Source organism: Phalacrocorax aristotelis, chromosome 15 (assembly GCF_949628215.1).
Source record: "Phalacrocorax aristotelis chromosome 15, bGulAri2.1, whole genome shotgun sequence".
Taxonomy (NCBI): Eukaryota; Metazoa; Chordata; class Aves; order Suliformes; family Phalacrocoracidae; genus Phalacrocorax; species Phalacrocorax aristotelis.
Window position 1 is genome coordinate 15,082,887 of NC_134290.1, and position 25,996 is coordinate 15,108,882.

Sequence of the window (25,996 nt, forward strand, 5' to 3'; positions counted from 1 at the left end):
CTTGGTCTGTGTAAAACAATCTTGAAACTTTTCTCAGAAGCCTCCTGTGTTATTTAAGAGCCCTGATATCTGACCCTGCAGACAGCTCCCTCCCCTCCCACCCGTGCCCGTTGATGTCAGCCTTCATAGCAAAAACAGCTTGCAAGGCTCTTTTGTTATATTTCACTCACATCTTCTTATATTCCACTAGATCAGGTCTGTTAATCCCAACACCAGAGAAGAGTGTTGAAATTTACAGCTGCATGTGTTTGGTAATTTATGGTATTTACACTGGAGGGGACACGGCTCCAGTAATAACTGTAATTAATGAAATTACAAATCTACTCTCCTGCACATAGAGGAGTGTGAAACAGCAGATGACTTGCCAAATAAGCAGCTTTTCATGGGATCCTACAGCTCCCTTCCCTGCCTTCTTTCCCGCTCCCTCCTCCCCAGCAGAATGTGCATACTGTTCAAAAACGCCATGTATTTATGCTTTGGTTTTGCTTCCAACGTGGTACAGGACAAATGGTCATAAAAATAAATGTGGGGCACAGACTGCACACATGGAGGTGTTAAAACCCCATGCTGGAACGGGAAAGGTTAACAAGCACCTTTTCTCTGGGGTGCCCTCTCTTTTGCAGGGGAGAGGGAATACGGAGAGATTTGCGCGTCTAAAGCAATTAAGCCCTTTTCCAAACGATTTTGGCACTTGCAGGAGCCCAGAAAATGGGGAATTGGTACTGGTTGCCCCATGGTAGACGTTGGGGTCTAAGGGAGAACATTCCTTACCTTCTAGTCTGTGACCTAGTTCAGTGCTCCAGGGGCAGATCCCAGATCTGGCCCTGGAGCTGAACTGCCCCACGTTTCGCTGCGCTGCGGCTATCAGGACTGCCCGCTTCGTAGTGAAGGAGCCTCTTCACGTAGTGCCTGCAAACAGGGCTGTGCAGCGAGACTCGGCAGCACCCGGCGCAACCCAGGGCTAGCGCCTTTCCGTCTCCGTTAGCTTTGGGAAATCAGTCAGCTCCCCAGGCAGCTCCCTGTTGGGCGAGGATGGAATAACCAGTCAGCTCTGCTGTTAAATGCTGTACAAACGGGCCATGATTATTTGTCTGTGTTGAAATCCTGATGCGTCCGCTACTGCCGAAACAAAACTCACCTGTTTCTTTTTTTTTTTCTCTTTTCTTTCCAGTTTGACAAGTACGCTCCCAAATTAGACAACCCTTACTTTCGACATTCCAACGTGAGTGCTTACCTTTCTAGGTGGTGTCTTTGTTAATGGTTCTGCTTGCACTTCTTTGGCTTGTTTTTGATTGATCCGTAGTGTTTTGATTCATTCATTCCTAAAGCTCTTTTTCCGTCTTGATTTTTTTTTTTTTTAAGGTACAAAATTTTCTTTGGGCTTTTTTTTTTTAAATCTTTGTCTACTGCATTTTTGCTGCTGCGGCTCTATATTGCTGTGCCTGGGATGGCAGGGAATGCGCAGAAATTGCTAAATCAGTGGTCACTGCAGTATCTTTGCAGCTGGTGCTTCTCACAATGCAGCAGCCCGGAGTGCATGGCTCTTTCACAAGATTTTGCTCAGGTCACAGGAGTAAGTCAGACTGGTGGTTTCTTCCTGGTGCTCCCCACTGCTCCAAAGCACAAGAACTACATGTTTTGGGACTTGTAAAACTGCTGTGTGTGTGCTCAGGAGAGGCCTAAGCAAAATTTAACCCAACCTACACAACTACAAGGTGGTGTGCATGTTGCCTGTGGTTAGCGTGCAATGCAGCATCTTGTGGTTCGTTTTTGCTTTGAAAACTAAGGCAGGTCACATCTCAAGACAGGATCCATTTGTTTGCTACTGCAGAAAAATGCGAAGTTAATCAGAAGTGAGCATAAACCCCAAATTATTCCGATTCCTCTAAAAATGGTGAATGCTCTGTGCTTCCTGCAGTAGTCCACAAATTTTAAAGGCACACTTGTTCAACACTCTAGAAAATTCATCAGATGAGCGCATTTTCCAAGTTTTGGCTTTGCTCTTAAAAATTTTGAAAGCAAATTTAGCGTGTATTTTTCACTGTGGCACTCGTTCGACACAGTGCTATTTTTGTATGTGCCAGGCTTGGCACCTACCTCCATTATTGTTCAAGTTGTCCTGTGACATAAGCATCTCTTTTTCTTTTGTAGTTCTTTCCAACCTATCCTCCAGCAATGCCTGGAATGCCACCCATGCTTCCACATTCAGGTCCCTTTGGGTCACTTCAGGGAGCATTTCAACCGAAGGTACAAACTTCTACTTACGAAGGCTTTGTTCTTTTGCTGGGAGAGAAACTGTGTTCAGAGTCGTGTCTCTGGTGATTTTGTAGCACGTGATTTAACGAGCAGAAGTGCAGCGCAGGGTTGGAAGCGATCGCTCTGCGGATCTGTGAGCATCCCCTGCACAAAGCAGCCAACGCTTCAGCAGAAATTTTCTCTTGGTGCTACAGATCGTTCCTTGGAAAAAGATATAGTGGTTTGCTTGGGAGGTCAACTGGAGGAGAAGCATAAAGCCAAATGCATGATTTGATTGAAATATTTACAGCTAATAATAGACCGACGAGTCTCAAATCATTTTATAAATTTAACGGTCTGAGATTGCAAAAGATAAACTGTGTTTATTCCCAGAAAAAAAAAAAAATGACAAATTGACTGTGCAAGTGTGGGAACAATAGGGAGAGACTGCTGTAAATGGGGAGAGCAATTTGAAGGACCTGAATTTTTATTCCCAGCTCCGACACTGTCTGACCTTGGGCAAGTCGCTTAAATCTTCTGTTCCTCCGCTTCCTCATCTATAAAGTTATCTTGCAGTGGGTTTTATAAGGGTTGATTAATGCCTGCAAGCTTCTTTGAGATGGTGTGTTTGAAAGGTGCACTGCAACTGTAACATATCATTACAGCTAGCACTGATCGGCATTTGGAAATGTTGCCATGATAACCACCATTTTTGACAAATTCTGTGGTGTGCGCTGCTTTTCCCCCCCCCCCCCCCCCAGACTTGTTCTTTTTATTAACTATTTTAATGGTACAGAAACTGTTAAATCCCTCCAAACAAGAAAGATGCATTGTGTCTCTCTAGCATTTGTTTGAAATGGAGCGTTTACTCCATTTGTAAGGTGATGTGCATTTAGCTTCCTCTCGTGCTGTGATTTTAGAGATTTCTCCTCTTGAACTGCATTTCCGTAGAGCTCTGCTGCTGCGTTAGAAGGCTCGAAGGACCAGCACTGTAGGCAGCCCGTTTCTGTTTGCGTTTGGAAGGTCATTTCCGTAGCCATACCAAGCAGGGCTGTGGGGTGTGCTTCCCTCAGCAGCCTCACTGACGTCAGTGGAAGTCAGTAATTAGCAACCGCTGCAAATAAGGCTTCTGACAACCTTCCCACTTAATTTTTTTAAGGGAAGCTGGAGTATTTCCTCAGCGCCCATCGTATACGTTACGTTATTTTATTTTCTGGATACGTTACAAATAGCAAAGTCTCCGAAATGGCTTTTTTCAACACGAGCTCTGTGTGCAGTGGCTACAGGCACTGGAGAGGAGCAGTAGCATCAAAGCAGAGGGAGCAAGAGGGGCAGAACGTAGCTATCCCCTGATGGAGCGTGTCTGCCACTGTTAATTGTTGTTGCTCCTGCAAGGGATGCCGGGAGGTCCCTACAGACCCCAAGTTGTCAGGGTGTGAACTTGACTTTCCAAGAAAAGGAGCTGCACAAATAAGGCGGAATTGGCAAAACTTTGCTAATGTGAAGAGAGGGTTCGGTTTTGCCGTAAGGCTACTGTTAATGAGGAGCTTCTGGTACACCCATAGCATGCTCTTCTGGGTCCCATCTTCAGTAGAGACCTTTATAGATACCATCTCACTGTAAAATACCATTACACCAAAGGGAAGCAGTTAGAAACGGAGAAAGAAAAAGTGAGCACAGACCCTTTACATTTTTAAACAGTTCTTAGTGCTGCATTATAGCCGGCTTTTAATTCATTTTAATGATAGATACATAGAACATTTGCTAGCTCGAGTTTAAGCAGCACAAGGTCACACTCTGGTGCCGTGGTTAATCACTAACATCACTTGATCTCTGGACGGTGCTGTATTTACACGCAATCTAAGATCTGAAAAAAAAGAGGGATGGGTTGAAAAATGGATCTGCGGCTTTGGCACATTATTTTCCAGTTTCCTAGAAGAGACAGAGCTGAACTGCTGGGCAAAGCCACTCTAGTCGTCATTACTGCATCGTTTTTCCATGCTCTCTCCCTCCCAGGCTGTTTGACTAAAGCCTTCATAATCACTACAGACCTGATGATTTGGATTTGGCACAGCGAATCCTGCACTTCTTGCTTTCCAAAGCAGAGGTCTTGGTTTTGGTTTTCCCCTTTCCCGTGTCGGTTGCCTACAGCTGTGCGTGTAAATCCACTGCACATAAATCCAGGCTGACGGTAAACTTCTCAGTGAGTTTCCCAAAGGCCATTTCTCACAAGCTAAGAACTTGAAAAGGTCAGAAGTATTCAGTTTACTATGCTGGGGGAAGCATTCACATCTTTCTCCAGGGGACAAAGGGACAGGATGACACCATGCTATTAACATGTTGTGATCTTAAAGCTCTTGCCTGTATGATAGCTGTAACTTATTTGCCACCTTCTATATACCTCAGCTGTCAGACAGGCCCTGCGAGCACAGATCTGCCCGGGGAGTTCATTGACTTACCTACACACGCACACACGAGAATTCTCTTTTTAACGAGTCTGAAAGTTACGTAGCCTTAGACAAATTAAAATGTAGCTTTCCTCCCATACCTGTGATTTTACTCATTCCTCGTACAGCTTGGCTGTTGGAAATCTACCATAATTTGACCTAAAATGCAAGTGAAATAATCTCCTGGGGAATGAGGTTTAACCCCTCCGCGCTCAGCTGTGCGGAGGCACCTGGTGCAGTTGCTCTGGGAGTGGGAGATGGACGAATGCCAGAGTGAGAAGACGAACGAGTTCTTGGGGATCGTCTGGGACAGGGCAACAGGTGGGATCCGGAGGAGGAGGAGGAACAGAGATTCATTCAATGAGGTGTTTAATTCATGCTGGAAAATGATGGGATAAACAACACAAAGCTATAAAGGACGCACAAGCACCTTCTAAGGTTTCTCATTTTACCTTGTCAAAGCAAATAGATGGACTGTTGCCCTTTTGGCCGTTGTGTTATCTAGCCCCAGTCGGAGAGGGGCCACAGTCCGTAGGTGGCATATAGGACTAGGATGCTTGAGTTGTTCCTGACTGCTCTACTGGTTGCTGCCTGAAACATGGAGGGAGTCAGTCCACCTCTCTCATTCTCTCTCCTCCTGCCTGCCTGTTTTGTCGGAAGAATAAGCTTGGGGGGCAGGGACTGTCTCTTCCCATCCACTCGCATACTGCATAACACGATGGGGTTGTGATTTCAGTGGGGCTTAGGGGTGCTGCTGTAATACTGTTACTGCTGCTAAATAATAATAGATGACATGGTGGTTAAATGCTGTTGGCTGACAGTAAGAGATAACATTTAGCACTAATGTAGCACATTCAAAGCACAGTACAAACATGGACTAATTAATGCCGTTAACATCAGATAGCGATGTTAAATGCACCGCTGGTATGATACAGTATTATTCATGCTCTATTCTTGTCTTTCAGACTTCAAACCCTATTGATGTAGCAGGTAGACCAGGCACAGTCCACCATACGCTGCTGCAGAAGACTCCAGGGGTAGGCAACGATATATAACCTTCCTTTCAGCTTATCTGGATTTACGGTACACACGGTGATTGCTCATTAAAAAAAAAAAAAGAGAGCAGCTGGTGAGCAAACTGGCCTTCTAGGCTCAGAACGTGCAGTCAGGACAGAAGTTTCTTTTTCTGGTGAGACAACGGTAGCCCCCACCAGTTGTGAATACAAAGGGATGTATTGACTTCTTTAAACAAAGTCAGAGGGAAGTGGGGCAGGAAACCCCTTCAAGGTCTTTCCCCTAAGCATTGCTTGGAGAGTAGTTTTACGCGCTCCATTTCAGAGCGATTATAAGGTTCAGAAAAGCACTGAACTGTTCAGTTGCTGGCACGAAGCTGCTTTGTTTATCATAAAATTCTGCTGAGTTTTGTGCAAGGAATGAAAGAGAAGTTTTAAGCCTTCTTTAAGCCTTTTAGGTTTCCCATGTCGCAGGGGACTTCTCTGGAACATTGCTTTCTAAATGCTTTTCTTGTTCAGAGGAAGGAAGTTCCCCACCTTTCTGCATATTGGCTAGTTTTAGAAAGGCTGATTGTTTTATTTCTGCTTTTTCCATAGGTGTCAGACCCTTATAGGCCTCCAGTAAGAGTAAGTAAGGTTTGTGGGGGATTTTATATACATATATATATACACACACACGCTTCAAATATTGTGCATGTGTTTCTGAAATTTAACACATCCAGTAGAAAATTTCACGCTCATCCTTTATTTAAAGCAAAATGTCACAGTTAGCTCTTAGCTGCTTCTGACTAATAATGGTTAGGTTGAATCCCAACGTTATTTTGCATCCATTTATGTGCATTAGCAGTTCACAGTATGAAATAAGGGTCACAGAAATAAACAACTGTGAGGATGGACAGACATTCACCAGCGATCAGATTCGTGGTGGCTTAGGTCATTGTGTTCTATTTGTGCTTCTGATGTTGCACAAAAACACCCTACGGTGAGGTCCGCAGCTGAGCTGAAAAACAGTAACTCGTTCAGCTGCGGCGCTGCTCATCCCTGGCAATTGTTTGTCCGTACCCTTTTCCTCCCCAAAAGTGAGTAGCCGTAATAACCACGCATGACTTAGCCTGCGGTGCAGCAGGGATGAATGAACAGGGCTCTTTTCAGAAGCAGAACTGTTTGACTATTAGTTGCTTTCTCTTAAGCATGGCATAGTGTTCTTTGCTGCCGTTTATTTCGGTTTATGAAGCGGCGAGTGCAAGTAGGAAAGAACAAGGCAGCGATCTCAGGTCTCCATGAGATGAGGAAGATATCCCACATTCTTCCTATTTGTTTCCTTCTTAATTTTACCATCATCTGGTGCAGTACAGAAAAAAATGTTGATGGCCTATTGTGCCATTTTAGTAATCAGCCTTTCTCATTGCTTAGCTGCCTGCTTGACAGTAAGGGAAATGAAATGTTCTATCTGATGTAGATTGCTAACGTATAAATTAATCTAAATTCTTGTGCTTTCCATTGCAGAAACCCGGGAAGTGGTGTGCGGTTCACGTACAGATTGCCTGGCAGATCTACCATCACCAGCAAAAGATAAAGGTAATTCAGACAGTTTCTGGCACAAAGCCAAGGCTTTTGGCTTACAGATTATATTTTAGTGAGTAATGAGCAGGAAGCGGTTACTGCTGGTGATTCTCAAGCTTGCCTGTATTGATTAACTAACACTTTCAATCCTTTAACTTTTATTGTAGCAACCGTAAAGTTTATCTGAGGGCAAAGGAGCTGGGTTGAAGGGTAGCAAAATGAGCAGGAGATGCTAAGTGCACAGCCAGGGAGAGGAGAAGAAGAGAGGGAGCGTGAGCGTAATTTTGCCCCAAATCCATCTTTTTTACAAAGCCTACGTGTTTAATGTCACTTCCCTTCTGTACTAGTACCTCCTGTGGAATACAGAGTATTATCCCATTCATAATGAAATGACCGATACGGTGGAGAACACACTGCAAAAACCATAGAGTGGGCGAGGAGATTCGTGGTTACTGTGTTAGAGTCGGGCTTTCTGCACTGCCGTGGCGGTGGGCAGAGGGGAGGGGCTTTAAAACTCAAGAAGTAACCAGGTGTGGGTACGCCGGGGTCCTGTTACAGGCTCGAAGCTCCCTGTGACAGGTAGAAGAGCTGATAACAGAGCTTCGGGAGTGTTTTGTTTTTTCATAGCTCCTGTGGTAGTTTTTTTTGTCCTATGAATGAGGACTATTCAGTGCTTAAGTAGGTGCACTGTAATTAGTGCCTCTACAAGTGGTGTATGTCCATTTTTTTTAAAAGCAAATACATCATCTTTAAGCTATCAGGACACTGACATGGCTTAGGTGCAGTTCTGACCATGGTCACTTTTATAGGGGAAGGGTAAAAATAGCCTCTGGAGGAGCCTCGTAGTTTTCTTCATCCTTTGCCCCTTGTCTGCATACTGAGCTGTTCTCGCTGCAGGAAGGGCATAGTCTAGGAACATCTCTCTCTTTCCAAACTGGAGAAGCCAAACAGACAAGTCCATCACCCAGCTCTCAAGCCTTCTGTCAGCAGCTTTCCGCCTGCAGAGTATTTTTTGTCAGGCTGAGAGCGCGGACTGATCCTGGGGTGCAGCGCGCTCGGTGTATCATGTTGCGCGCTCGGCTGTGTGTGCTGAGGGGCTGAGAGCTCACTTCAGACCTCATTCATGTGGATGAGGCAGGCAGCTGAGAGGCTGTGGAGCGAAATGGCCTTACAGATGCTGTCAGAGCATGACTGCGGTACGTGACCAGAGACGCTGCTGTCACTCTCGCTAACTCTCCCTGGCAGGGCTAAGCAAGAGTGAGCCTGAACTCCCTCTCTTTCTCCCCCACATATAAAGGAAGTGTATAATGAGATTATTTTTATATCATTTGACAGCAAATGCAGCTGGATCCCCACAAGCTAGAGATAGGTGGTAAACTTGACCTGTTCAGCAGACCTCCCGCCCCTGGAGTGTTTCCAGGCTTCCATTATCCACAGGATCTTGCCAGGCCTCTGTTTTCTACCACAGGTAAGGGAAGATCATTGTTTGTTGGAAAAAAAAAAAGTCAGTGTATGTAATGTGTATCTCTACAGCTACGTACGCCTCAAAAATGGGAGCAGGCAAGGTTGGTTCGGAGGGGTGTGGAGGCGCTGGCGACTGTTGTGAGCGGGGCGCTCGGAGCCACTGGGCTCTGCCACCGCCCCAGTGCAGCATCCTCTGCACATCACTGGGCTGCAGCGGTTGGCTCTTACATTCGGGTCTGTGCAGCGGGTTCTTAACGTGCGTAATCAGGCTATGGAGTGATTTTTAAAAGCGATTTTGAGAAAACACTTGAAAATGTTTCTATTGCAAAGGATTGGAAGTGGCCCTGGTCTCTTTCTTGCTTTTATATTTGCCATGTTGTTGTTCACAGCACTGCCACGCACCAAGTTTCTGTTTTCTGAAAAATGGGGGGTTTTCTAAAAGGAAAACCTCAATAACAGCATTGAAAATATCACAGAAGGTGTATTTCTGAAGTGTGTGGTTTTAAAATGTAAAATCCCCCCATGTGTTACAAAGTCCAGCGTTACCTAAGGCTTAAAATGGTATATTGAATTTTAAAAAACCCAAAGACTTAAATACAGTTTACATTGATCAGTTGCTTTCCTATCTGTTGGAGAAGTAAGTACAAATAATGCAATTACCAAAGTGCAGTAAGATTCCCTGCGCTGTTCTCGCTGGCTCTGACTATGGCAGGCTGCAACTCTGACATTCTGGTTTTGGAGGTCACTGTGGATTCACATGGATGTCCGTCTGCCAAATGTTGGTTTCGTTCTGTTCCCAGGCTTCACTTTCCCCCTAGACTTTTTCAGATTTTCTTTCTGTGTTTGAGGTGCTAAAGTCTGCCTTCCGAATGAGCTATATCAATTGATGAGATATAACTTAGCTCTTGATGTATGTAATTAATTGGCAAATAATGTCATTTTCTTTCCTAACTTTAGTTTTACGATGCAGTATTGCGCTCTCATTCTAACTCAGTGCAGACATGGTCATGTTCAGCCTTCGTTCAGCCCCACTAAAATGGGTGAGGTTAGAAATGTTTTGAATTCTGTCCCCAACTCGACGGAAGAAGCAACAGATGAGGATCAAGCTGAAACCTCCGTGAGAACTGAGTTGCAAATGCAGATGTCGGATAGCCTTCAGGAACTCCTCCAGTGGTTCACTCTATCTTTCTGCCCTTATCTGTGGATGGAAATGCTTAAACATAAAGTGCACGTTTGTACCGCATATAATCAGTGCCGATACTAGCTGTGCATTGTAGGATGCCACCCTGTATTTTGGTCCCTGTAAAGGTACTTTGATAGTACAGGGCCAAGATATTCATTGCATCTGCTTGGATGCATAAGCACAGCTTATTTACAAACCTCTGACTGTTTTCTTATGGCAGCTGCTTCCTTATCACCATCCTCAGTCTATCCTGTATTGTCATTATAAGACTCTTGTGTCATGTGTGGTTTTGCTACTAAAGGCTCTGTTGGGCAGAGTTTACCCTAACGGGCAGAAAGGCACTGGTCCAGTTGGTATCCTGAGCTTTTTCTCTTACCGATGCAAGCATGGCTTGCTTTTCCATTCATAAAAGCAAGGGGCAAAATAGTACAGAATAGAAACATTAAAGAAGGCAAATTAATAGAAAACTTTCACTAGAGATAAACAACCTTACAGCAACTTGTCCGTGAGTGTATTAATCACAAGAGCCATCACACGGTAAATCTAGGTAAAGAGTGCTATCAAAGTGAACAAACATTGCAGCAGTAATATATAGATGAATAAATCTTTTACTCTGCAATATCCGAGGCATTCTTTTCACCTTATCAAACAAGCGTGCAGTTGATGTGAATCATCGGTTCTGCTGCATTGCCTAGTTACTGTGGGAGATATAAGTTATCTTAGGGCCACCTGTCTTCAGGACGGATGTTCAGCTGCCTGGCAGATGCTATATTTAATAACTACCTGACAGCCTGCAATGCTGCTCCTGGCTTTCTCCGGAGGATTTTTTATTATCAAGCCCGTGTAGTTGAGTTTGTAAGCCGTCTCCTTTGAAGAAATCTCCCATCCATTATACACCTTCTGAAATCTTAAAGGATTAGGAAGATGACAGTCTTCATCCGTCTTGAAGCATTGGAGCAGTCAGAATGTTTATAGATAACTCCAGGTCCTGTTGCCGTGGTCTCTCTTAAGTTTCCTCAACTCATTTTCTGGCTGCTTAGGTTTGTGGAGCCCGAGCTGGCGAGGGACACGCAGTGCTGTCTCCCTCTCCGGGTTTATGGTCTGCTCGTATTCTGGACACTTGAGCGTGTTTTACAATGACCATCTGCTATTGGGCTCTGTCACCACGGAATACCAGGCCAGGGACTGACCAGCACGTCTGTAAAACGCCGCTTGGTCTTTGTTTGGGATGCAGTTTCTCCTGAGCATATTAATTTCTTCTGTCCATTTCCCCCCACTTTTGCTGTGACCTTCCATAGCGTTACCAGCACCGATGATACATGGTGGAAACGTGCTTTTGATGTGGCTTGGAGATGAAGGGCAAGAACTTACCTGAGCCACTGGTGGGAATAATTCCTGTGGGCCACAGCCAAGGCAGAAGTCTTTGTGGTGAAGGTGACAGGGGAGCTGGAGTGCCAGGTGGGAGGGGGAGGATCATAATCCTCTTCTATGATAGAAAGGTATCACTTGAGAAAGCAGTGACTGGGTAAGTGAGCTGTTCCTGAATCACCCATGTTCATGCCCAGTATGGCTGCTGCTGTTTGCTACAGTCGACCTGTCACTCTTCCCAGTATTGACGGAGGTTACCTTTTTACCCACAAAATATACAAGACAAGAGCACTGAAAAGCTTTATTTAGGTGTTGGTCTATTTTGCGCATGACTTAACATGTCCTTGGGAAAGTGCTGCTTCTGTCGTGTGTGGAATTACTAGTTTCTAACAAAATGAGACAGTTAATGCACAGGTATGGCAGGTCGTGCTTTCCGCAAGGGAGGCAGAAGTTGTCTTTGCATCCGTGCAGCATCTGGAAGTTATGAGAGCTGCTAATTCTGCTTTGTCTGCCGTAGTGGAAGTACTGGCAGGGAGGAGGCACCGAAAGGCCGTTCACAGGCTAAACAGTTGGAGAGGGCTGGTCTTGTCCGTGTATTTCTGGAGCCACAGAAACGTTTTGTTACGCACATCTGAAACATGAATATTCCAAAGTTGATTTCAGGTTCATCCTGAAAATCACCTGTACTAATCTTAAGGGGGCGAAAGCCGGGCCCATGAGATTGCCCAAACGTACTGCCAGTTGCAGGAGTTAATCCTCCTCCAAAAGCCCGTTCAGGTTTGCATCCATCTGCCTGCGAAGGAGGCAGATCTCATTTTCTGCTCTGAAATGAGAGCAGAATTCACTGCGTGGCCTGGTCCACCCTGAAATACAGGGCAGACCGGTTTGTCTCAGCCCATTCTTGCCCCTTGCCTCAACCTACTGTAATCCAGCGTGCTCAGCAGCGGTGTTGCCTTCCCACAGGGTAGCGTGGCATCGTGGCAAAGAGCAACATCTAGGAAAGGGAAAAAAATACCGCAGGGGCAGCCTGTGGATGCAGAGGCAGATGTGAAAGCGTAGATGGAGGTCTCATGGGAGAGGCATGATTGATGTTCCCTGCGTGCTTGTCATTAACTGGTGTTTCATAGAGACTCTAATCAGTCACTTTGAGCACCTTCTGTCTGGGCCCATAACCTGGGCTGACCCTTTTTCATGTAAACACAGAGTAATGACTGAATGCCAGACAAAGAGATTCACTTCCCCGTTACTAGGAGTGAGCGGGCAGCACTCAGAGCAAGGTCTCCTCCTGCCTCCTAGTGCCCACGGACTCCTTTAAAGGGCACTCGGAGAAATCCAGCCTGCAGCTCCCTTGGCTGGGGTTTGGGGTCTTCCCCCGCCTTTGCTGTCTTTAAATCTGACCGGTGTCTTTGCATCTGGTTCTTGAATGTGATGGCCAGGACGGCTGCGTATGCAAGCAGTCACTTGCCACTGAACTAAAAAGGGACCTTGTTCTCACAGGTGCGACGCATCCAGCCACCACCCCTTTTGGTCCTTCACCTCATCACAGCAGTTTCCTGCCTACAAACCACTTGGCAGGTAAGTGTAAGTAAAGCCTGCCTTCACCTTTACATCTCTGACCCATTCCTGGCTCTCCTGTGTGGTCCTGCCTTGCGGCGCTGTAGCACTAGGGGAGGGAGAGGCTTCAACTGTCTCAGGAACCAGAAGCTAGCCAGGAAGTCCTCCCACCCACGCCAGCCTCCGCTCTCCTCCAAAGGAGGATTAGCAGAGCCTCTCCTGCGAGAGAAGAGGACACTGCAGAGCAGGCAAGGCTGTCACCACCGGCATGCTGCACAGGAGCTGAAATGTGACCTGTAGAGCCCTTCTGTGCTGCTGAATGTGCCCAAGGAAAGGGGGGAGAGTTATGCAAAGGTACCTCAAACAAGCCACAGCTTAAAATGGGCTCCTCCTGTACCGTTTCCCACCTGTGAAAGTTCTTGGCTGGGCTCTTGAATAAAGTTCAGTGAGCAGTTCCTGGCACATAGCTGTTCTGCACATTTTGCCAGCCTTTCAGTTTCCTAATTGGCAGTAAGTAGAGCCTGATTTTCTCAAATTTCCTCATTTTAGAAGCTCACAAGCAGCTCATTGCCAATTAAAGTTCAAGCTCTGTTGATTAATGTTTTAGTAACACTCATCCAATCAGTAAATGTGGCATGCCACATGACCTAGTAGACTTTTTTCTGTTGCAAATACCCAGATTTACATCAGTTCCTGAACATTCTGTCAAAATTAACTGTATCTCTACAGAGTCACTCAGCTACTTAGTATCAAAGGGGAAGGGCAGGAACAGCTGTTGAAAAATAAGTCAATAAATAAATAGCCGTTTGCTTAAAGATCCAAGCTATTTGTGCTATTTGCCTTGATATTTTAAATGTAAGGATATCTGTGAGGAAGTGGGAAGCAGCACACCTCCTGTAACATGGCGAGTTAAAGACCTTAAAGGGACAGTCAAAAAGCCAGTGAGCAGAAGGAGGAGTTGTTTAGAGGTGACTAGTAGGAAAGAAACTGGTGCAGTTTAACCCACAGCCATCTCTGGAGACCTGAGTCGGGCTGTCCGCTCAGAGAGGAACCTCTTCTGATGATGGGTGCCTTTAATGAAGGAAAAAAAAAAAAAGCAGGATTTTTTACAAAGACAAGTGCCAGTAGCCAAATAGTCAGATACTTGAGTGGGAAAAGCAAGTCTCATCTTTTGCCTCAAAGGATACAAACCTCCATCCCTTTGTCACAGTAGCTCCTAAGACCATGCTGTCATTTCCACCACCACTGGGATCAAGGAAGCTATTATGGGAGAGGATTTTGGCAGAAACAGGCCAAAGTTGGTTGGTGTAAGGGTGGATTCCCGTAGCAATTAGCTTAGGACTGTCTCTGTGCACTATTACAAAAAGGGTAGAAAGTTGTATACAGAAACACGAGCGAAGCGATGCATCCCCTCACTATGCTGACCGGGGAGCCTGCTGAGGTTCCTTCAAGGCAACTGCAGCACTTCTGCTATTAGTACTGATAAGGAAGGAGTTATCGCTCAAGAGCAGCCACCCTCATTTCGGCTATTAGACCTTAATTTCTAGCTCCCCTCTGACTGGCATACAAAAGTTTATTACAGCACCTGTTTGTAGAGTGAGCACTGAATCCCTTCTCCATTTTAACATGATGGGAATTTTCTGTGCAAAGAACCTTGCAATGAGAAGGATCAGCTTAAAGTCTGTCCTAATCCTACTTGGATTCAGACCGTTAAGAAGGGGAGGGGTGCGTTTCATTCTCCAACATTCTTGGCTAAATGCCTGCTAAATCCCTGTTTGCCTTTCCAGATCCATTTAGCAGGTCAAGCACCTTCAGCGGCCTTGGGAACTTAGGCAGCAATGCCTTTGGAGGATTAGGCAGTCATGCTCTGAGTAAGTACTGGCTGGGTTACTGCAGACAAACATCCCTTCCAGAAAAGCCACATGCTAATATTTACAGCAGCTGGTGGTAGTTTTTAAAGAAGTTTAATTCCTAACCTCCATTCTCCTATCTGAACACTGCACCTAAGATTTCCAGGTCTCTGCGGTGGGAGCTTTTCTGCATGTCACAGACATCACTAGCTGCACTCTGTGTCTCCTCGCTGCTGAAGGTTGGTACCTGGTGTGCTCCCAGAGGTGCTAGAGCTGCAGGACCCCGCTGAGCTCTGGGTCCCTACGGGCATCTGAAGTAACACCCTTCAACAGCGAGGATGTGCAGTGGAGCAGCTATTGATAGTTCTCCTAATTCAGCGTGTAGACTCCCTCTGTAACCATTGTCTGAAGTTTCAATTACCTGTACAAAACTATTTTACTTCCAAAACATGTTACCTGTAGGCAAGATGTGCTTGAGAGCCACACAAAAGAGAGCATGCTTTTGCATCTCGTGGTGCAACAGGAATCAGCTGAAGATTGATGGAGAAAAATCAAGTGACTGTTCTAAAAAGCCCACGGCCAAGCTCTGTTTTTATCACACACATACATACCACCAAATAGTCTGGTTTCTTTAACAAAAAAAGTCCCTGAATCCTCAGCTGCAGGCAGCTGATTGCTTGTAACTACCCACAAATTAAAGTTTTTGCCAGGGAGGGGAGCTGAGGAAGAACATTGCTTTTATGCTGGAACCCTTGCCGGGGTGGGGGGACGAGAGGAGGTGGGCATTTTCAGCCATCTCTGAGTTACTCCGATGTATAGTTAAAGCTTCCTCCACCGATCGCCTTAAAAGAGCCGGTGGGTCTTTCACCCAGTGTTGGAGGTATCTGCTAGTAGCTCCCCCTCACCGTTAGCTCCACCTTAAAAATCCTTGAAAGGACAGTTCTGGTTGTGATTAGCATTGTGCAAAATGGGTATGTAATTATTTGGTTTGAATTATTTTTAACTCTTCCTCCCCCTGCCATTATTCTAGCTCACAACAACATTTTTACTCACAAAGATGGCCCGAACCTGCAGAATTTCAATAATCCCCACGAGCCATGGAATAGACTCCATCGGACCCCGCCGTCCTTCCCGACACCTCCGCAGTGGCCCAAGCCCACCGATTCCGAGCGAAGCTCCTCGGTGACAAACCATGACAGAGACAGAGAGCGGGAGCGAGAGCCCGAGAAGAGGGATCTTTCTCTGAGTAAAGACGACAGAGACAAAGAGAGGTAAGCAGCGCCTGCTTTTGAGCGCTTTCTTCTTGGACCTCTTTTTCCTCTATATTTTTTCTAATTTTTCTGATCTTAAAATGGTCTTCAGAGCAAAACGTTGCTTGTCTTTGAAGCAGCTGATAGGCCTCTCCCTCAGATAAACACAAGTACTAGCAACACAAAGAAAACCTTCTTTGCCTTTTAGGATTTGTCCTCTGTGGAAATCTGGTAAGCCTGTCTCCACTAGTAGGTTGATAAAAAGCACCAGGCTGAGGAAATGAGCGTGTTGCTGCGCTTTCAGGGTATACTTGGCTGTTTTCAATGCAGCTGCTTTAGGATCGCTGTGTATTCTGAAATCACGAAGGTAGCAGTGCGATGGGTCCTTTGGAGACAGTCGTAGCTCTCATTAATGTACAGATATGCTGATGAATTCAAATGTTAGCCGGACATTAACGAGGTAAAAATGCAAATGCCTGTATCTGGAGCAGCGTGCATGAATCCATTAGCAAAACTGATCTTAAAAAATTGCATTGTAGACAAACCCTTATTAACAACTACTGCATCACCTGGGCTATGGATACTTCATTAGCTTCCAGTTGTATGATTTTGAAGCTGTAAAGCCCTTTACATTTCAGAGCCCAGTTGTCTCCAACAGGCTGCTGCTTTGTAGGCAATAACAGCCCGCAAGCCTTACATGCGTGTGTTTGACTAGTGATAGGGGGGTCATAGTTTGCCTGGAGTGCTTTAAATGAGCTCTTCAGGCAGCATCTGTGAGCAAGATTATATGGAAGCAACAGGCTGAAAATCATCTTGCTTTAAATGTTAAATTGTCCGACACCCTTGCATGGATAGTCATTCAGGTGGAAGCTCCCTTCTTGGCTTCAGCGTAATTCATTTGCAAACCAAGGTTACTTTACTCTCAAGAGTGTTCACACAGGGGTTAACACCTCTATTACATTTCTATTAATTCAGCTTAAGCTGTCCCCAGCATCCCTCTTTGGACGTGGTTTTAATAAACCACATCCTTGACCAGCAATCAGGACTACCGCAGAGCAAGAAATCTGGGTTAGCAAATGTAATCATAAGGGATATGAACTCCCCAAAACGCCTCCAGCTTTCAGCACTTGGGTCTTACGGCTCTTAGAAGCCAGCCCAGCATAAAACTTAGGCATCAGCGAGCCTCTCAGCTGCATAATGCGGTTCTCTCAATCACACCATCATACTTTGCATTTAAAGTGTCTCTCATTCAGAGCAAAGTGCTTTTAAAAGGTGAGCAGTATTTATTCCCCTCTTAGAGAGGTGGGAGTAGCTGTGACTAATTGACTTGCTCAGAGATAGAGGCGCAGTTAGAAACGTAAGCCCCATTCTCATGCCGCTCTTTCTAAACCATGGGCATTGTCATCAAACCCCTTGTTCCTCGTAGCAGGTCCTCTTGAAACGGAGGTCAATCACTCACTTCCATGGTCTGCTCAGGGATTTTTCCCCTTAAGCACCTAGCTTACCTGCCAAAACTGCCGACAACAAAAGCTCTCCTGCAGCTCCGTAGGAAAATAAGTGTCATGTTATGGCTGCTTCCAGTCGACAAGGCTGTCTTGTGAAGGAGCTGCGTACGTTTCTGTAGGCTTCTGGTTTGTGTGCCTGGATCCGTGTTATCGGAAAGGAACCCGAGTTAAGAGTGTTACCGCCAAGAAGCTCTTTGTCTGGCAGCAAGATGTGTGTATAAACACACAACAAGCTTTTCTGCCTTTTTTTTTTTTAAATAAGCTGTCTAGAATTCTTCTTTCCCTGCATTTCTCAGCGAAGCGGTCTTTCTTTTAAGGTGAATATGCTGTCCTTTCAAATTCATCCTCACTTTAGTCCCCGAATTTGTGCACATTTAACACTTTTTTTTCAATGTAGTCTAGAAAGGCAGGGAGCGCACATCTTTTAGCGTAGCATCGCAGCTGTAGCTGGTGCTAACAGAGCCTTCCAAATCGTTTTCTGAGCAATCTCAAATCACACAACTAGGCACAGCCCTACGCATGTCCGGCATCACGTGTATGGTTGGTCACGCAAACCCAAGGATGTATGTTCTCTCTTTCTACAGAGACCTCATGGATAAAAACAGACATTCAAACAGATCCTCACCGGCATCGGCTCCCGTGACACATCAGATAAGCAATCTCATCCGCAGCAACAGCCAAACCTCCAGTGATCCCATCAGGCAGGTTAGCCTCGGTGAAAGGGAAAGGTCCAAAGAACCCGAGCGAGAGCACCCTGACCGGCTGAGAGAGCCGCCCATAGCGGAACACAAGATTAAAGAGAGCCGTTCTCCAGTGAAGGAAACTCCAAGCCATGATAAGAGACCCTCTGAGGACAACACAAAGCCAGTAATCCAGTCTGTATCCCCATACAGCAAACCTGCACTAAGTGAGAGCTTGAAGCTTACCAATCTAATGAGCAAGGACATGGAGAGAAAGACAGAGCTTCCCAGCGACCTCCAGAAGATTAAGAATGACATCAAAGTCAAAGAGGAGAGGAAGGAAGACAGTGACGTGCTGGTGGTTGGGTCTGAGCCTTCACAGCACTCCCGGTCGGTGGAGCATCCCCCACCGCCTACTTTGCATGGATTATCATTGCCTCACTCGATGGCTGCCTCTATGCCCATCTCCATGGGCAGCGTGCACCAGATGAACAACATGAATGTTCTGGACCGCAGCAGAATGATGACCCCGCTCATAGGCATGAATCCTTTGTCAGGAAGAGAGAGGCTGCCACATCCCGGATTTTCCTGGGACCCGATGAGGGACCCATTGCGAGATGCCTACCGGAGCTTAGACCTGCACCGTCGAATGGACTTCCAGCTCCGGACGGATCCTATCCACAGGTTCCCTACCACCTCTGGATTTTACGACCATGAGCGTTCTTACAGAGACAGGGAGCCGCACGACTATAACCATGAAAACCTTCTTGAGGCCCGCCGAGAGCAGGAGCGGTTGCGGCAAGTGGAGGAAAGAGAGCGCTTGCACTTACGGGAAGAACTTGAGCGTGCCAGAATGCACCACTTGCACTCGTCCCCCATCGAAAGTCACCTGGCACACGTGCCATCCTTCATGCCTCATTTAAGCGGGATGCATTACCCCAGACTGAGCCCATCCACTGCCATGCACAACGGGATTTTAAACAGGAACCCGCCAACCGCAGCGCTGAGCGCCCCACCGCCTCTTGTACCAGCGAGCAGCACCAGACCTGCCTCCCCACGCAGGACTACTCCACTCACAAACTCAGAGTCCAGGGACTACTCCCCCTCTAGGAACCCCAAAGAAGTAGAGGCACGATAGTCCCCGACATTGAATTTTAAACTCGCCTGTATATAAAACAACCAACCGACGACGACAACAACAACAACAACAAAAAGCAAAGAGGAAAAAAAAAACAAAACGAAACAAAAAAACAAACCTTTTACAAAATGCACTGCTGTAAACTTTTTTTTTTAATGTAAAATTTGTAGAAGTTAAGCACATTTCCATAAATAACGGGGTCGGGGATGCAGACTTTCCAACAAGAAGGTTGCTGAGAATGGGAATTTAATATATAGGTATTGATTTTTTGTTTTTGTTTTTTGTTTCTGTGCTAAAAAAAAAAAAATTAGTTAAAAATATCAAGTTTGTACATTTTTTCCCAAATGTGAGAAACATTTTTAATGGATTTGTATTTTTTTTAATTTTGTGCTCTTTATTCACTTAAAAAAAGAAGAAATTTTGCTTTTGTTTTTAGTTAAATTTGCATTTTAAAGGCCTCAGATCCTTAAGAAAAAAAATACCCAGGGTTTCTTAAAAGTATTATTTATGGAAATACTGTAGTTTTACAGTCCACTGTGAGGTTCCCTTCTGAGGCCAATTGATCACTTACCTTGGTACTTTGGAACCGAAGTTACGGATATATATTAAAATATTAATAATAATAATAATGTACAAAACTGTTTGTTTTTTGCCTTATTATATTATGCAGAAATTTAAGAGGAATTTTTTTTGACTTCTTGTTTTAAACAAACAAAAAAAAACAAAGAAAACAAACTGTAAATATTCTGTTAATATAAATGTACACCAATATTAAATTCTTAACATAGGTAGACTTTATAAAAATGGTTTCTAGAACCACTCTGGTTATTTGTTAACATGGTTACAACTCATACTCTTGTCACAGTCAGAAATTCACACTCAGAAAGCTAAGTACGGCATATATACTTCAACTATGCAAGAACTCGGAGGCAGGTCTTAGTGGATGTTGGGGGGAGGAAGGTTTAAAAAAAAATAAATAAAAAACAACCCAAAAAACAACCAACTCGCAACTCTGGAGACAGAACGGAAGCGGCATGTGTTTATGGATGAAGGATGCTTGTGTTTAACAAAAAAAAAAAAAAAAAATAGAGACTGAATTTTTTTGTACAAACACAAGGGACAGTTCGTCAAGGAAAGAGAGAGAGACACGCTCCTGGAAGGGAATTTTGGTTTCCTACTTCTCAAGCTGGCAAAAGCAGATGGAACTGGCACAGTACCATGCGGCAGACCCTTTCCTGATTTTTTTTTTTTCCTTTTTTTTTTCTCTTTTTTTGTGTTGTGGGCAGGATCGCTGGCAAGCAAGGACAATTTTCCGTGGACCCCTTGTGCTAATTGTGCAGTGTTCTTATTGGAATCTGTATACAAGACAAAGTAGAATTTTAGGAGTGCAAAAAAAAAAAAAAAAGTCTAATGGTTGATTAAAAAAAAAAAAATAAATTCTGATATATTATCTATAGTACATGAAGACCATAAGCAAATGTTTGTTTCAGTGTGGTTCTGCCTTGAACTGCTTTTTGGCATGATTTATTTTTTATTTCCGATTTTACTTTTCATCCATATGTAAATTTTGCCATGTTTTACTTGCTGTACCATCCCCCCTCCCTTATTTTATTTTTCAGTGTCCATGTTTTATATATCCTGGGCTTTTTCTCTCTAGTTAATTCAGCCATCCGCTACTATTTTCTTGGCTCTGTAACTCTTGTTTCCCCCCCCTCCCCATCCTCCCCCCTGCACCCCCTGTAATTTTAAACATTCAGTTTCCTTGTAGATCAATGAAGATAAATACAACATTGATTTTGGATGAAAAAGGTAGTTGAGTGTTTGTGTGTCGTAGCCAGTGCTGTTGACTCGGAGGCTAATGGCTTATCGACGGTGCTCCGGCGGCTGGGAGGCGGCGGCTGGCGGAAGGGGTTGGTGCCGGGAGAGGGATTTTGTTTCGGTCGTGAAGCTTTCCCGGCAGAAGGAGCGAGGCCCGGAAGATGCTTCGGAGGCAACAGCCGCGGCGGTCAGGGCTCGGGGCGCTGCGGCAGCGCTCCCACCCCAGGCTCGGCGCCTCGCGCGCTCAGCTGAGTCTTTTGCTGCGGGGGGGGGAAGGAAGGATGGGAAGGGAAGCACAGCCTCTGTGCAACGGCTTGTTTGGAGGGATCGTGCTGCCGGGAGGGTTCTCGCCTCAAGCGCTGTTCTCCACGTGCATTTTCATTTGCTTCCCCAGCTTCTCCCGTAGGCTGGGAGCAGACATCTGCAGGGGGATGGAAAAGTGCTCCAAGCCCCCGTGCTCTCAGTAACTGATTTAACAGTGGGCGACTGTGCTTTAACAGCATGTTGCAGCTTCTGTTTTTAAGTTTGCGTGTGACTAAATTACCGAGCATAAAAAATAAAATGAAATAAAATAGCAGGGTCCTTAATCTGATGAAAGGAGGCTTAAAACAAAATAGGCATTAAAAATCAGCACCTGCTCTCCCAGCTGAAATTGGAGGAACATGTGACACGTGGTGGAAGTGAAAAGTGTGTTGGACTCGGCATAAAGATATTCGTAGTGCTGGCTCAGGGGGAGTGAAACTCTCTGCCGGGGCCGTTGTCCACCAGGGCATCGTGCTCGGCACCACCTCTGACGCAGCCCTGCACAAACGAACCTCCCTAACCTGCGTTAGAAAGAGTCCGTAGCTGCATCTTCCCGGTGCGGATACGTGCGAGCGAGGGGGTGTTTAATGTACGCGTCAAAAAAAAAAATACAAAAGCGGACGGTGCCCTTTGGAAGCATTTGGTCCGCGTATGGCTTGAAAAGTGAGCGTTAAACCAACGCCATCCTCCCCTGGCATTCCTGAAGGGGTGCTCATTGCAGCCACGCCGCTGCCAGCAGAATCCATCGTGACTGATGTTGTGGCAGTCTGAATATCAAAAGAAGATCAGCGGTTTGCCGTTTGCCGTATGAGGGGGCATCGCTCTGCTTTCGGCGGATGACCCATCAATAACGCTGCACTACACTGGGGTTCCTGTGGAATTGCACAGGGCCGAATATCCGCCTTCCCACAGAATGGTTCATCGTGATTAATGGTATTATTACCTAGACAGAGAAACTAATTAATTCAGCCTTATTCCTTTAAGCCACCCCAGCTGAGCCTTCTTCTGCTAAAAAGAACCGTTACAGAAGGACTTCCTGAGGTTTATGCATTTCTGCCACCGGTGAGCTTTCATTTTGTGCAGCTTTTACCTTTTCTGCTCTCCTTCCGTCCGTCTCCCTAGAGACTTCCCTCGGCCACCGACAAAGGGTGGGGTTTAGCAAACAAATGACGGTGGGTGGGAGGAAGAGGAAGGCATGCGAGGGTTCTTTGCTTGCCTCAGGCAGCCGACGCTCAGGAAGGCGTTAGGAGGGAGACCAGCTCTTGCAGTTGCGTTACCTTCTGTCCGAAACGTGGGGGCCCCCGCCACCGTGGCTCGGTGGACTGCGGTTTGGTGTGCGCCGGCTTCAGTTAATGGGCCAGTCTCGGGCTGGTCGATAAAAGAGACACGTAACCAGGAGAGTGGGGAGTTCAGGAAAAAGCCAGTCTGTAAAGCTGTAATGAATCCTCAGATTACTCATCAAAGATGTTAACTGGGTTTTTGACAAAAAGTTCTAGTACTTCCCTAAAAAGCAAGCTTTATTGCCTAAAAGAGCATACGGGAATTGTCCATTATAAATACCTTAAAAATAGTTATTGATGACCCCAAGTGGGACGAACAAAGGGTTGGTGCAGAGGAACCCAAGAACTCCGCAGCAGCCTGAGCTGTTACTGTCAGCTATGCAAAGCCAACATCGCCCGGGTCCAGAAAGCACAAGGAGCCAGCTACGGAGAGAGGCAATATCCTGAGAGCTTAGGCAGAAGCAAGATGCACCAGCTTTGCTTCAGGCAGGCTAGCGACTGCCAGAAGGTCAGCCACCAGTGCGCAGCTCGGCCTTGAGCCGAGGAGCCTTCGGCGCTGGGGAAAATGGGGTTTGTGTTTTCTTTGGCTCGTACCAAGAGGAAAAAAAAGGAAACCTTCACCTCCTTCAGGAAATTCCTTTTTGCCAAAGCCTTAGGAAAATAGTTGCGTTGCAGGTTGGGGGGGGGCGTTTTGGGGATGAGCGTGTGACAGACCAAAATGGCATTGCCCATGGCTGAAACCTGGGCTTCCCCACGCCGGGGACTGCTGGGTCTTTCCCTGCGCCTCCCCTTGCGGAGCCTGCCCCAACACTTCTCGGTGTCCCTTTGCGTGAGCAGTTTGCTTTGGGACGAGCCTAACCAAGGAAATGAAGAGAATCGGGGCTTTGGCAAACAAATACAGCACTTTTACTCAGATCCTGGGGAGCCAGAATCCCAGGGCTTTGCTCAGAAACATGGTGCTTTGGGGGCAAAGCACAGCGGGTCGTGGATTCGGCCCTAAACAGGGCATCACTGCGGGCACAGCAGCGGCATCTGGGGAGCCCCTTCATGTCCACCCACGTCTGGCATGACAGCCTCCCTGGTGAGGCCGCAGCTCTTTCATACCGTCAAGATGATCGCTATTTTGTCAGGAAAACAGCTTTCCCAGTAGCGAGTTGTATTATATGAAACCGAATAAGAAGCAGGGATCAGGGGAGGGCTGCAGTGGGCCTAAATTACAGCCTCCCATTTCTGATCATAACGGGGGAAAAGAAAAATCAAATGGTGTTTTGAAGTTTAACTTGGAAAATATTTTTTCAAGGCCTTTGAGGGATGTGTGGGTGAAGGAAAAGGGTCATCGCCCCTCACCCAGCCCCTGCTGCTGCAGCACAGCTGGAGGCCTCCCTACAGCAGCGGCTGGGACCTCCTTGCAGGTGTCGGCACGGCAATTTCTTTGTCTTCTCACAAAAAAACCTTCTGCTCCATTAAGCTTCCCTAATTGCTGCATTTATCATCAGCCATTTTCTGCTTGTTCTCTTCCTCATTCAGCGAGGACATGTCAAAATAGAGATATACCCGGCCATCCCTCCCACCGATGAAGCTGTTCAGCAGGCACCGGCTGCTCAATTGGCCGTTTAGCAGAAGGTCCCTCATTACTGGCTCGACTGCAGCTTGTGTCACGCAGATCTCAGCAGCCGGGCTGCGCTGGCGGGGTGTCAGGCCCTTTGCACTGAGCCTTGATAAATAGCTGGAAGGAGAAAAATAGAGGGCTTATTTTTTGACTCAAAACTCAACCAGCTTCATCCTCCTCCTCCGACTCCTGATAGGAACTCACGCAGCTGCCCGCAGTGGGACGAAGCCCTTCATCTCCTGCCCCAAAAGCACTCTGAGGAACAGAGGGTATATTAGAGGCCCAAAGGAGAGCAGGGTGCAGCTCACACCCGCCTCGGCCTCAGTCACACACCACGTGTCCTCGCCAGCGGCAGGAGAAACCATGCGAGAGAACGGCTGCAGCTCAGCCGGGGCAGGCGGGTTCCTGCTGCTGTTTTGCGGAAGAGCTGTTGCAATATAAGAAGTCACAATTAGCTCTTCCGTGGTGTTTGCTCAATGTTTCATCAAACCACTTTTGTTAATGAACATTATTTCAGGAAGAGGAAAACCCAGTCAGACACTGAAGGACGTGACCAGCTTTCCATCGATGCTCCTTCACGCCCTCCTGCAGCCGCTCCTTCTCCCCAGCACTTCCAGCCGACAGAGAGCCAGCGCCCAGCGACGCTCCCCGACCGAGCCAGCAGTGGTGGGATTGCTCAGAGAAAATGGCAAAACAGGAAAACGCTGTGCAAATCCAAATTCAAAGTGTCGGCCAGTGAGACACGCAGTGGCAGGGAACTGCTTTGGGGAAGCTTTTAGGTTTCATTACTCAAAAATATTTCCTTTCGAGTGCTGTGAAATGGTACTCAAAAAAAATCTGACGCCAAAAACCATGAGTCAAGAGTGATTTTTGAGAGAAAGGCAGTCTGTTGAAATAAGAAAGGAATTAATAATTTTAACTTGGGAGGGAATGAGCCCAGCTGAGCACCACATCAGGGCCTCGTGCTGGGTGAGCCCAAGCCTCAGCGGGTTGGGGGGGTCTCTTCCACATTGGTTTAATAGTGCCAGGAGGGTGGAGATGCTGGAAATTACTTTTTTTAAATTGTGCTATGAGGCAAAGAGCCTCTTCTGTCCCATGTCCCTCTGTGGCTTGGAACGTCCTTTCATCCAGGTCAATGGCTCTTGAACAGAAATGCAGGAACAACCATCACCTGTAAAATCCTTCCTGGGGGCTTGCTGAATTGCTTGTCACGGACACGGGGCCGGTGCAATGCTTTGGAAAGAGGCTGAAAGGATTTAAGAGCATCTCCTTAATGGCTTGTTGAATGAAAAAGCTGGAAGAAAACTGACCTAAAGCATTTCAGGTTCCCTTCTGGTTTCTGTATTATTCTTTACATTTCACCAATATGAGCTACAAGCTGAAAAACTCCTGCCTGCTTTTAAGGGTGTGTTCAGCCACTTGGGTGTAGATTCCCACAAAACCCATTAGGATGCCGGCAGCCATGCCTTGTCTATCAGCCAACAAAGGACTAGCAGGAAGAGAGAAAAATAAGTGAGCAAATTTCCTGCCATTCCTCAGCCACAAATAGCAATAGACACCGCCATCAAGGCCGCTGTGAAGATCAGCTGCTTTTCCACCTGCCTGATAGTGTTGATGGGTACTTGGTCACAGGCACTGAGGGTTTCTACACCTACTCTGGCGTGAACAAAGGAAAAGGGAGGAATTTTATGGTTTGGGTTTTGGTTTTTTTTTTTTTTCAAAACTAAGGTGGCTCA

The 25,996-nt window shown here is 46.2% G+C and overlaps 1 protein-coding gene across 25 annotated transcripts in view; it reads left to right on the forward strand.

Annotated features, from left to right (window-relative positions):
• FBRSL1 (fibrosin like 1) overlaps window positions 1–19,985 on the forward strand; it is a 553,269-nt gene extending 533,284 nt beyond the window's left edge. For 11 of the 25 annotated variants that reach the window (XM_075110637.1, XM_075110641.1, XM_075110642.1 and 8 more), the window contains 10 exons: window positions 1,172–1,222; window positions 2,152–2,247; window positions 5,648–5,719; window positions 6,293–6,331; window positions 7,202–7,273; window positions 8,594–8,726; window positions 12,771–12,854; window positions 14,615–14,698; window positions 15,708–15,948; window positions 18,017–19,985. In XM_075110637.1, the coding sequence (XP_074966738.1) occupies window positions 1,172–1,222; window positions 2,152–2,247; window positions 5,648–5,719; window positions 6,293–6,331; window positions 7,202–7,273; window positions 8,594–8,726; window positions 12,771–12,854; window positions 14,615–14,698; window positions 15,708–15,948; window positions 18,017–19,250 (2,106 nt within the window). In that variant the 3' untranslated portion in view covers window positions 19,251–19,985. The remainder of the gene's footprint in view (window positions 1–1,171; window positions 1,223–2,151; window positions 2,248–5,647; window positions 5,720–6,292; window positions 6,332–7,201; window positions 7,274–8,593; window positions 8,727–12,770; window positions 12,855–14,614; window positions 14,699–15,707; window positions 15,949–18,016) is intronic. The other 14 variants (XM_075110640.1, XM_075110643.1, XM_075110663.1 and 11 more) reach the window with 7 other exon arrangements.
• The last annotated feature ends 6,011 nt before the right edge of the window (window positions 19,986–25,996 follow it).